Below are 12274 nucleotides of genomic sequence, written 5' to 3'. Positions count from 1 at the left end.
ATAATAAGCATCTTTCCAATCTTCATTCCCATCCGCAAAGTGGTGAACGTTGTTGCAGAAAAATGGAACGAAAACGTTCAATAAGGCGTCGTCAAAAGCCACCATTTGCTGAACGGGCAAAGGATCATTGCAGAAATTTCACGGCTTTCATGTTCAGTAATGTGGGAATTATCTTTCTTGTGGTATTGTACATGATTGCAGGTAAGCTAAAATAGATTTGTCTAGAATTCTATCAGCACATCCTATTCTATCAGCGTTTGCACTTTACTTATCATTGCTCAAACTGTTTTGATTATTTAAAAACTATTCATACTGGTACATCGTACTGATGTCAACACTTACCATTTTTTAATTATTAAATTTCCATGACCGTTCCTGTATTAGATTTAAATGCAATATTCTAAAAACTCAATTTGTGTAAGCACCTACCTTGATAAATTGTTTTATCTTTTTTACCAACGCTTCGCTATACAACTGTCAACGATACTGCGAAGGCAATCCTTTACTATTTCCAGCTCTATTTTCGAATAGTTTCAAAAGGTTTGAGTAATTAAATATATTTTTACATAATTCGGCTTTTAAAATTATTCAATTTATTATTTAATCTTTTTGTTTTATATTTTAACGAAATTCGTGATCTTTCAAACCGGGGACTCTAGAATTGTACATTTCATCCGTTTATGTTGTTTTATCAAAGCTAAACTTATCATACTAGCTTACATTCTACATTCGCGATATTATTTTAAAGCTGTTTTTTATTTTATTATTTCTATATTATTTTTTAGCTATGGTTGTAAAGTATTTCTTCATTATTTTCCTGATCAAACATGCTCTTAATTTTATATACTCTAAAATGTTCAAAAATATCTTGCCTCATTTTGTTTTATAATGTTTTATATATTCTTGTTATTCTATATTGAAAAAGTGGCGTCAAAACACAATAAATACATCCAATTTATCAAATTTAAATTGAAACATACTTTTATGTTTATTCATTAAAACACATATTACAACTGAACCTGCATAAGTTGACTCAGTTGCAAGGTAACCAGATTGCAAATAATAATGTACACTCCTCATGGCTATGTACATTATCGTCTGCAATCCAACGCTTAGCTGATGTTAAAGCAGCACGAAGTCTTTAAAAGAACTAAAGATCATCCAACGCGGAAGCTAGAATGTAGGCTCATCTATTATGTACATTCCAATTACAGGTGCGTTCATGTTCATCGCGATAGAGGGCAACGAAGCTCTGGAAAGGTTTGCTCAAATACCGTTTAAAAGAAACGAAACTGCTATGAGATTGTGGCAAATATCCTGTTGTGAAGTGAATGTGTTCAACAAAAGTACCTTCGAAGAGAAGTAAGTAATGTGGCTCCCTGCCCATGTTACGTTCTATTCTAGTTTATTCGCTCAGCATATTGCTCTTGGCTCTCAAATGTTACCGACACAGTCCAATAGAGTTGTTCAATGGCTTGAATGAGGATGATTGCATGCGGCAACAATTGTGCTAATGCTCCCAAGTGGTGAAACGTGCATTTCCACAACGAAATAAAGGCTCGACATATCCATCGGTTTGTTAGTGTTAGTAGTTACTATACGCTATGAGTAATGAAAAGCCGCACAGAACATTTCTCGAAGCAACAAGTTTTATGATAAACTTAAGATAAAATAAAATTATGCTAAAATTACGATGAATATCATGGCGAAAGTATTTCATAGTCTATTACTTCTACAGATATTAGCTTAATTTGTTTGGTTCGTTTCAGAGTAGGAAATGAAATACGCGCATATCAAGAGAAAATTGTGCTTTGGGCTCGACGAGGGTGGCAAGGCAGTGATATCACATTGGAAAGCGAGTCCCCCTGGAGTTTTTCTGGAGCATTTCTGTACTCGCTTACAGTTATAACCACGATAGGTAACAACAACAAAAATTTTCACACATTTGATTTTAATTTTTGCTCAATGATTATTACGTATTACGTACAGCTAGATCTAAAAAAAATATCTAATATCTAAAAAATGTATTTTTCTCTTTTAGGATATGGCAATATCGTGCCTCGTACTGAATGGGGGAAAATAGCCACAATTTTTTATACCATCATTGGAATGCCACTATTTCTGCTCTATCTTTCCAATATTGGTAAGACGAGAGTTCATTGACTTATTTATAACAAAATGAAAAATATTGCTCGCTTAAGTGACTTTAACGCAATGCTTAAAGTAAAACTGCGAAGACATAAACCACTAACAAAATGCCCGGAATAAATAAATGCCTAGCCAAACAGGCCTTTTCCTATCAGTCAATCAAACAAAATTACTGCCTAAGCAACTATTCTTAATTGAACTCTGATGATGCTAAGCCTTACGTGGCCTGCTTCTAAACTTTTAATACACTTTATGTATATTATGTACTATAACATAGTTTGTACTATAATAACGTAATAGTTTTAACGGTTATAGTTTGTAACTTTATCCTATTTAGTTATAAAAAATTATAGGTTGAATAATAATGCTTTGTTGCATGAGCTATGTTACGTGTATTGTATAAACGTTTATCGCAATGTCGATATGAAACGTACTGTTTTCCGTTAAGGTGATATTTTGGCAAAATCATTCAAATGGATCTATGCCAAATTTTGCCTATGCCGAGTGTGTCCAGGTGTAGCAAGGAGACGAGCAATGCGTGCGAGGCGAAGAGCACGAACGGAAGAGCGAGACTATTCGGTGAGTTTAGTTCTTCAGTTTAGTAGTAATCATAGTAGTTTCAACAATAGTATGTTTAAGACTAATTTTTGTGTCAAGTTGTAGTAGTATCATTCAAAATATTATTCAATTACTATAACCTGCCAATTTGTGCTACCAATTCATCCTTCTAATCGAAATGTTGTATGCAGATAGTGAATTTAAATTAACTCCTTTTACAATTTTTTCTTCCCTTCATGTTTTATTCCTGGTAAAATCATGATACAAATGCAAATCCAACAACGTTCATTTCCGGTCATGATCTTTGACACTGCGTAGTCGGAAATGGGTGATAATGGGTTTGACACTAATACGATTACCACCTCCAACGTCGATGACGAGATCGAAGAAGAAATCACTGCCGAAACGAACACCGTCACTGTTCCAATAACTATTTGTATTATGATAATGATAGGGTAAGTATTCAATACCAATTATTGACTCATTTGCTGCTGAGATAGAAGATTAAATATCCATTGAGTTAAACAAGCTGGAGGTTGACAGAAAAAAATAGCATTTTCTGAGAACAATTAAACTCAGACCAACTATCATTACAGATACATATTCTTTGGGGCTCGGCTTTTTGCTGATTGGGAAAACTGGGATATTCTCGATGGAAGTTATTTTTGCTTCATCTCCTTGAGTAGCATAGGCTTTGGAGACATTGTTCCTGGCGCATCGGTAAGATTCACAATTTTATGAAACAATTACAAAAAAATGATCGATAGAGATACAATTAAGCAATACAAAAATACAATGCTTATCCAAATCAGTATTTATTTCATTCATTTGTCTAAATAATATGTTACATACTGCATATCTTTATTCTTCTTCTTGTTTCAAATATTTTTCCAATCAATTTACAGTTACAAACCAAGGGAGACACAAAAATGGAAATCAGTTTTATACTGTGTGCCGTATATCTGTTACTTGGTATGGCTTTAATCGCGATGTGTTTCAATCTGATGCAGGTAATATTAAACTACGTGTTTTTACTTCTGTTGATTTTATAAAGAAACTTGTACAATGCGTTTTGATTTTATTTATCCTACAGGAACAAGTTATATATAAAATACGATCACTCAAGAAGTGCGTCAGAGGATGCTTTCGCTGTGCCAAGGCGGTACCGGTGCCGGTTGATGAAACTGAAAGCTAAGCATATCTTAGGATTCGCATTCAACTCCAGAAGCCACCAAAGACATACATTTAAATAATGAAGCAGCCCCATTTAAGACACATTTGACTAACGTTTGCTCATATCTCATTAATGAAATGATTTTTGCTAAGTACTCACATTATACATTCCAAAATCCTTGAAAACAAATTTAATAAATGTATCATTTATTACAAAATATCTTAGCAGACTGCTTCTATTTGTATTTTTGTAACTCTATTCGCTGTATGGTACACCAGAAACACCGACACACCGTATTAGCAACTGATGCCTTCATATATATTACAAAAAACTTATGTGACTGGTTCATTATTAATTGTGTCTTTGATCCAGTCTAAATAATAAGCAACACGTGTGTACAATCCAGGCAAATTTGAACCACACCCAAATCCTGTTGATATAATACCAACCAAATATACTGTGTTATCCAAATTCACTTGAAGGGGTCCACCGGAGTCACCCTGACATGCATCGATATATTCCGTAACATTATCAACCATCGAACCAAGAGCACAGTACATATCTTCTGTTATGCCGTTCTTCAATCTGATGCTTGATATTGCTTTGCTATAATTATCTCTGCATACCGAATACGGCACAGTGCGTACAGTCGCATACATCAATTGGGGTGAGTCGAAACGACCTAGAAAGGATTGAAAAATCTCTGCATTATACATGTGAAAAAGCAAATCTGTTAGATTGGTGTTGCTGGTACGTGTTTTAATTTTGTTATTAAGCCGAAAAAAATCATCTTAAATAATCAATAAGATTTTCTTGTTTTGAGAGTGAGACTCTTGTTTTGAGAGTGCATAAATGAACTTTGAGACATGTTAACGAAGGGTTCAATGGTTGAATCATCTGCTCTTGGTGAGCAAGCCCGGTCACTCGTTAATTTTATTTTTTGTTACCGAATTTTGAACAGCATTACAGCTATTCAGGCTTCTTCTGGTCTGAAAAATATATTTGATCTAAGGTATTTACTTTCTGTTGCGCCCCAACCGGCAATAGTTAAATTTTCGGCTTCGGGTAAATCAAGTTTTCTATCATACGGACAAAGTGGCAGCACTCGACTATTGAACTTCATTGCATGAAGAAGCTGCACTATTGCGATGTCGTGATATTTGATTGCTTTTTTGTAATTTTGATGCGAGGTAAAATACTGTAAAATGAGTTAAAACACCATTAGCATTATTATTCTGTTTAATATTGGATTGAAAAATAATAACAAACCATTACCTTCACGCCGATTTGTTGCACACATTCGGAGGATTGATGACAATCTAGCCCCGTGATATTTACAGGATCACAATGAGCAGCAGTAAGCAGAAATTTATCCGATATGATATTTCCACTACACGTCCATTGAACCGTCCCATCATCGTAGCGCAACCCTAATCTGGCAATATGAGGAAACATTCCGAGCTCTGCTTCCGTGCCATGGTAAATTTGGAAATTTTTACTATTTTCACAAAAATCCAAAAACGATTGGCAACATACTACTTTATAAAACGCATTATCTTGACAAACGGGAGTATGATCCTGATACGGTATGGAATGTAGAAAAGCTTTGTCACAGGAGTCTATATTCATACATTTTCCACCAGTAACTTTCGGAGTATTACAATTGTCTCCTTCCGCTATTTTTATATTCCAATTTCTATGCACTACACTGGAACTACTATTGATGCCTACTAAAAATATCAATAACAATTGAGTTACTAGAAATATCCGTAAATCATCCGTCGCCATCCCTGCCGCTTATAGAAGTAACTGCGTATAGATGCACCTCTTCGCTCGACTCGTACAAGTAATTGAAGTTCATTGATAACCCCCGGTCATTGTGTATAATCAACATTTAACTATGGTTGCTTTTTGAATGAAACGTCAAAATTGTTATTCACATAAATAATACTTCACACAGCCGACGAACAGAACGTATATGTATGTAATTAGCATAGTATCTACCGAAATAAAACTACGGAATGGAAACATTTTCTGTTGATCATAAAAACAGATCCGCTGGCGGAAAATATTGAAGTTAATTTAAATATTATGCACATTACCAATCGATGTAGCTGGTTCATTTCCAATTTTTTTATTATGTCCTTCAATTTTAGGGTAATGCCCTTTCAAACAATTCTAATCATTATGGCTCTATGTTGTAATAATTGATTACACCCATTTGGGTGCGTTAACCTAACACAGCTGTTTGCTCATCAGCATAAAATCATATAATTTGAAATTTATGATAATGAGAATTACAATTATATTATTTCGTTGACCGACACCTTTGTTTTAAAACTAACTGTACACATGGCGATATCAAGTAATTATAGCGCTCGCAAGAGCCTTGCATGCAACTACCCACAATGTTATAGAATAGCCTTACATTTACTGAGAAAATTTATTTAAATTGAAGCGCGATAAGAAAAAAGAGTTTTAATAGCATTCCATGTGTTATTTCATCCCTTGGTAAATAAATGGTATTATTTATATAAATCCAGCATTCCTCAATCAATTACATGCAAGATCGCATTTCTATGCTACATATGATTTTAACTTGACAAACAAGAATAAGATTAAATAAAAAAATGTAAGAAAAAGGGGAATATGAATCAGCTTTCGTGTAGCTTTACAATAATATAATGACTAACAAGACTGTTCCATCATTTGGCCTACAAACGACATGTGTTGGTGACAATTTTTACTTTTAACTATAATCACTTTTTACAAAGCTCCAGTTTTATGCTTACCACTAGCTGATTCACCCGATTTCATCCTGGTCGATGACATTACAACCATGACTTTCTCGTACATTCTGAACAATTATTTAGAAAACAACATACCATTAAAACATTTTGATTCCTTCATGAAATTGTTAATATGCGTTCTCTCCACTATTGGAACTCTTTTATCTTACATTGTTGTTATGTAAACTACCACATTTTTATTGATTGGTCCTTCACCAATGTTTAACCACCATACCTTCCCATACCCGTATAATTTTATCTATCTCTCTATTTCTCTCTCTTCTCTCTCTATCTATCTCTCTTACTCATTTTATCAGGGATTTACGACGAAATCCGTACAGAGATTATTGTTGCGATCATGGCAATTGTTCATTAGTTAGCTAGCTAAGTTTATTTACAAATTTTGTACATTTCCGTTTTTACAATTGTAATGTAGTAGTAATGGATTCGACTAAGTCATTTTTCCTCATTGAACAAATTACAGTTATTCTTGCTATTGTGGCCGGTGAAACATGTATGATCGTGATTCATCATCGAGAATTTGGATAAGATGTAACTGGAATTTGAAAAACCTTCGTCGTAAAGCGTAATAAACCTGATATCTTAGTGTATATTACAAATCTACTATAATCTATGAACTAAGAATGTGACAAAACTTAGAAAAACTTACAAATAGGGAACTATTTGAATATATTTGAATTAGACTATAAATTTTCTCCCACATTATTTTATATTTCTACAGGATCTGTTGAATTCTGGGTATTTTACATTCTACATGTAATCCATTGGTACTGTACCAAGAAGGGGCCCATAGCAATGTTTTTACAAATTTGTTTTGAGTTCTTTATAATTTTAGCACGAGGGATTTGGCACAGCGATTCCAAGCAGGAAAAGCGTTTATAATAACGGGTTTCACTAGTGCTTTGAATATTATTAATTTGTTTTTTTTTTTAATCAGCATCGATTTTCCATTTCACAGCGAATAGAGAATTTTGTTTAATTTTTCAAATTCTATAATAAAGTTACCAATATGTGCTTAGCAGGTTATCCTTTTTTCAAAGAATAAACCCAGATATTTAATCGAGTTTTCCGAAGGAATGTTGTTGTTTTTCATAGTAAAACTTCTGCGAGATAGTTTTCAAGTGTTAGTTCGACTTGAGAAGAAAATTGCTTCAGATTTAGAGCCATTTAGTTTTAGCTTCCAATATTTACGGTATTTGGAGTATTGCTTTAAGATTGTATATAAACTATTAACTATTGAATTAGAATTTCTAGACGAGGATGAGAAGGCAATATCGTATGCATAAAGGAATTATTCGCAATTGCGCATAGATGGAATGTCAGATGTATATATGTTGAATAATAATGCAGGCAAGCCATTGTCCTGTGGTACACCTGCCGCAGGGGAATGTGGATCCAACGTGTGGTTTGAAATGTGAATTTGATTTACCCGATTTGAAATAAAAGACTTTACAATATTGATTAGATAGGCTGGGAAGCTTAATTTGATGAGCTTGTAAATTAATCCTTGGTACCATATGAAGTCAAAATCCTATTTCAGTGTCCAGTAGTACTAAACCATTTTTTGTTTTATCAATCTTGTGAAAATTTTTTTATTAATCTATGCTGTTGGTGAGTAGAGGAGAGCGAAAAACGGAAACCAAGTTGATTGTTAGAAATTATTTTATTACTTGAGGTGTGCAACGCTAGCCTGAATTCTATTATTTTTTCAAATATATTACCAAGACAGCTAGGTAAACTTATGGACGTGTAGTTTTTATGTGGCGAATGATCCTTTGCAGATTCAGGGATTGCAACAACTTTAATTTATTTGCATGTATTCAGAAAATAACCAAGTCTTATAAATTCATTCGTAATAGTGTTTAGATAGATGATAACTTCGATTGGTAATCTCTTGATAGAAGTATTATTAACTATATCTGATCCCGTGGATTTGTTAGATTTACTTCGATTTAAATCTTTTATTATGTTATTCGGTTTAAAAAATTTGGAAATCGTAAATATTGTCCTTTTGGCTGGTGATGGAAAACTGTTGAATGGTTGGTTTGGTGATCCGATCCGATTTGGTGCTCGAGTAGGCTAGTACGATCAATTGTTACGATATGAGCCAATATGAATATTTCTCTGAAAGCTTCACATTTTTGTTGCAAGTAATTAGAGATTGGATGTTGACTTGAAGCATAGGGATAGATTTCTGATAATTTTTAATTATTTGAATAAAATCCAAATTTTAGTTTTATTATGTCGTTCTTTGTTCCGAGCATGAAGTTTTGAAGACCATGTTCCATTGCGAAAAACTGATAATTTTTGTTCAATTAGTTTTTTCCACAAATAGTGTTTTTTACATTATGGCTAGGTTTTTGCCTTTGTCATCTTTTCTTGTAAGCATTTCTATTTATTTATCAGGGCTGGAATGTCTGGGGGAATTAAGAAGCTTTTTTAACCAGGAAAACTAATCAGTAATTTTCTAGTTATCGCCCGCCACATATAGCATATTTTTGATGCAGTATGAAAACATTCAACACATTTTTGCTGCGCAAAGACAAAACGCTCCTCATTTTATGGGCTCCTCTATTTTTCTTGCACACATACCGAACCAAAATTCCTTCTGAGCATCTTCCTCTTGAACATGTAGAGTGTCGGCCGTTATAGCCAACCTCCATGTCTCAGCGGCATATGAGAGTACTGGAACATTTTAATGTTATTTATAGCTCCAGCTTCAATCATCGCAACAGGTAGTTTGGATTGAGAAGAATCGTTAGGGTGTAGTGTAATCGGTTGAATGCCAGCTTCTTTTGCGCGTAATTAGCTCTTAAGCTTTGGCCCTAGCTCAACCAAAATATTTGGTTGCGCAGCTCAATGTTCATTTTAGAAAAATTTATGGCAATTCATTGTTAGAGGACCTTGACGGTGTTCTCGAAACATCGATGTTACTTATGTGAACCCCAAACCAATGATATCTATGTCTTCATCGTATGCGAGGATCTTTATTGACTTGTAGAAGATGGTCTACGAGTATGCCACTTCTGAATTTCAGATGGTCCTGTTTAGCACCAGATTGAAAAGGAGACAAGCAAACCCATCGCCCTAGCACAGACCCTTGGTGGTAGCTAAAAGCCTTGAGAGTTTTCCATCCACCATCACCTGGCATGCGCCGTTGGTCATGTTCATTTTTACAAGCTCGTTTTTGAAAGAGCTCCTTACGTCGTAAAGTTTTACCCTGGCTATGCTGTCATATGCGACTTTAAAATCTATGAAGAGATAGTATGCATGGGAAAAATGTGGTGAGCAGTTGATTTTCCGTTTCGTAAACCTCTGTGATAGTTTCCAGCTACTTCTTCTACGAATGGAACAAGCCTTTTTTGCAAGACCAGGGAGAAGATCATAGAGACAGTTTTTAACACCATAATACTCCTGTATTTGCTGCACTGTAGCCTGCCTTCCTTCTTGTATAGGGGGTAGATGATGCCGAAATTCCAATCATAGGGCATTGATTCGCAACCTCAATGCTATAGATCATCATGATGTTTATTTCTTCTAAAAAAGTCCAGTTCAATTACACCAATCGTGTAACCTCGGCTATCTGGTATGGAAAAAAATCGATTGCACATGGAGAAGTTTAAGCGAAACAACGAATAATTAAAGCATGTCTTCAAAATAAGGTGAATGATCTTTTCATCCAAGATAATAAAAAATGCTCGGCAGTAATAATAGTAGTACACTATGCGTCTAAGACGCTGGACGAAGCGTTAGCGTGCGTTAAGTGAAGGAAGAGGAGCATTTATTGGCGTTATGATCCCATTCACTTTAACGAAAGGTGTAAAAACCGTTTGTTTGTATAAATAGTACTGTTTCTCAAAATGACGGTTTTGAGTTTTAAAATGTTGGAGTTTTCTTTTGAATGTAAAAAATAAGTATTTTTCTGAAAACGTATTGATCGGAAAAGGAAAATGCGAATAACTGCACTCCAGCAACTAGACACGAGCTATACAAACATTTGTACTCCGCAGAACTGACGTACCCCTCTGAAATATGGACTTTTCCCAAAGCTAACGAAACTCTCATAGCTGCGTTCGAGATGCTCAGAATCATTTTTAACCCCATATATGTGGAAAGACAATGAAGGTGCTGATACAATGACAAACTCTAGGAACTGTGCAAAAGTCTCCCTGTCGTCAGGGAATTAGTATCACCAAGCCTCGGTGGACTGATTACATCGTTTAGAATGGTACCGCACGACCCAGCCAGTCAAGTCCTTTTACGTTGTCTGCATGGGCAGAAGACGAGTGGTAATTTAAACTGATATGATTCGTCAGCCAAAAAGGCTCAAATTAAGGCCTGGTAGACAACAGCGCTCATTCGGGATCGGTTCCTACATTTCATAGATCATGCTAAATCTGTTTGGCGGTTGTAGCGCCTGATTAGTAAGTAAGCAGTAGCAGGTCATTAAACCATTAACAATATGAATAGTTACTATAATGTTTTGATGTTTTGTTTTTTTTTTCAAAATTAAAAATTATTTAATGAACGAAAAAAAATTCTATCGAACAACATTTACCCAACCTAAATCGTATAATCAACCAGTTCTCATTTAAACATTTTTATTTCGCAAAAAAACGTTCCCAATCTTTTTTCTTTATTGAGCTTCATTTTACGTGTTTTTATTACATTTTTTACGATGCTGCTCTTTTTTCTGAATGGATATGGATTCGATCACGTTACGATATTCACCATTAAATTAATTTATAAAAATCTAACATTAACAGCATTTAGATGGGGACCAGCAATCACCTTATTGATAGATTCATCTGCAAAAGGTGAGAACTCCTTTTAGGTTCACATCATACCATTATTCGCTAACTCTCCATAGCACATACTACCATTTAGATACGAGAAATGAGAACACATTATTGGAGAAACTCTCTCATTTTTCGAAACGTTCTCGTTGCAAATATTATTTTGTTACAGGCATGCGCACATGCTCTTGGTACCCGTTTTCCAGTTTTAACCTATTTTAGGCTTTGTAGAGTAGCTACATATTGTCTGGGACGCGGAGAAAATCTCTTGAGCATATTAAACAGGGAGTACTATCTAGTGAGCATCTATGGCATGAGATGGTTTTCCAACTCACTATCTTCACTCTCTTTTATGCGATAGGATTAGTAATTCGGAAGGCTCCATCGGGTGGCAACCAAGATATTGCATCCATCTGTAGGAATAACGCTCAAGGATCCCTCGTTACGCCAGGCTCCTGGCATTTATCCAATCTGATGAGTTGTTTCTATCGTGAAACGGTTTTGCTAACCAGTGTTTGTGTTGCTTAATGCGTGGCGTTTGTGTCTAAATAACTAATGCAGAAACTACGAAAAATAGTTCAATCACTTTAGCATTACTGCAAACATCAGATGACTAAAGTGCGTGCTGGTTACCACCATTCTTAAATACAAATTCCATAAGTAATATATTGATCCAACTGCGTGAGAATTTTCAAGTTGCTGCTCCACAATTCCAACTGTAATTTTCTCTGCTACAATGCTATGGATAAATCTAGTGATATCCTATATGGATACTGAGCTTTTCATAG

The 12274-nt window shown here is 34.8% G+C and overlaps 2 protein-coding genes across 2 annotated transcripts; one reads left to right on the top strand and one right to left on the bottom strand.

Moving 5' to 3' along the window:
* Positions 1 to 62: 62 nt before the first annotated feature.
* On the top strand, positions 63 to 3993 carry LOC128725674 (potassium channel subfamily K member 18). The gene is made up of 9 exons (XM_053819435.1): positions 63 to 201; positions 1215 to 1362; positions 1770 to 1918; positions 2042 to 2143; positions 2597 to 2727; positions 3025 to 3161; positions 3303 to 3426; positions 3612 to 3716; positions 3800 to 3993. The coding sequence occupies exons 1-9, from the start codon at positions 63 to 65 to the stop codon at positions 3899 to 3901; spliced, it is 1137 nt and encodes a 378-aa protein (XP_053675410.1). The 3' UTR covers positions 3902 to 3993.
* A 106-nt stretch (positions 3994 to 4099) lies between these two features.
* LOC128724320 (CLIP domain-containing serine protease C9-like) lies at positions 4100 to 6697 on the bottom strand. The gene is made up of 4 exons (XM_053818049.1): positions 6673 to 6697; positions 5156 to 5610; positions 4901 to 5078; positions 4100 to 4562 (listed from the first exon to the last, which is right to left on the bottom strand). The coding sequence occupies exons 1-4, from the start codon at positions 6695 to 6697 to the stop codon at positions 4213 to 4215; spliced, it is 1008 nt and encodes a 335-aa protein (XP_053674024.1). The 3' UTR covers positions 4100 to 4212.
* Positions 6698 to 12274: the final 5577 nt, after the last annotated feature.

This window comes from Anopheles nili, chromosome 3 (assembly GCF_943737925.1).
Source record: "Anopheles nili chromosome 3, idAnoNiliSN_F5_01, whole genome shotgun sequence".
Classification (NCBI taxonomy): domain Eukaryota; kingdom Metazoa; phylum Arthropoda; class Insecta; order Diptera; family Culicidae; genus Anopheles; species Anopheles nili.
Note: the sequence above shows the minus strand (reverse complement) of the source record. Positions and strands in the feature narration are given on the sequence as shown.

Bases quoted from the DNA above. Each gene is read 5' to 3' on its own strand.
- LOC128725674 (XM_053819435.1), top strand. From the start codon at position 63: ATGGAACGAAAACGTTCAATAAGGCGTCGTCAAAAGCCACCATTTGCT. The intron at 1,363-1,769 runs GTAAGTAATGTG...GGTTCGTTTCAG, and splicing joins AAAAGTACCTTCGAAGAGAA to AGTAGGAAATGAAATACGCG. The intron at 3,162-3,302 runs GTAAGTATTCAA...CTATCATTACAG, and splicing joins TGTATTATGATAATGATAGG to ATACATATTCTTTGGGGCTC.
- LOC128724320 (XM_053818049.1), bottom strand. From the start codon at position 6,697: ATGAAATCGGGTGAATCAGCTAGTG. The intron at 5,611-6,672 runs GTAAGCATAAAA...TGATATTTTTAG, and splicing joins ATCGGGTGAATCAGCTAGTG to TAGGCATCAATAGTAGTTCC. The intron at 5,079-5,155 runs GTAATGGTTTGT...CTCATTTTACAG, and splicing joins TGCAACAAATCGGCGTGAAG to TATTTTACCTCGCATCAAAA.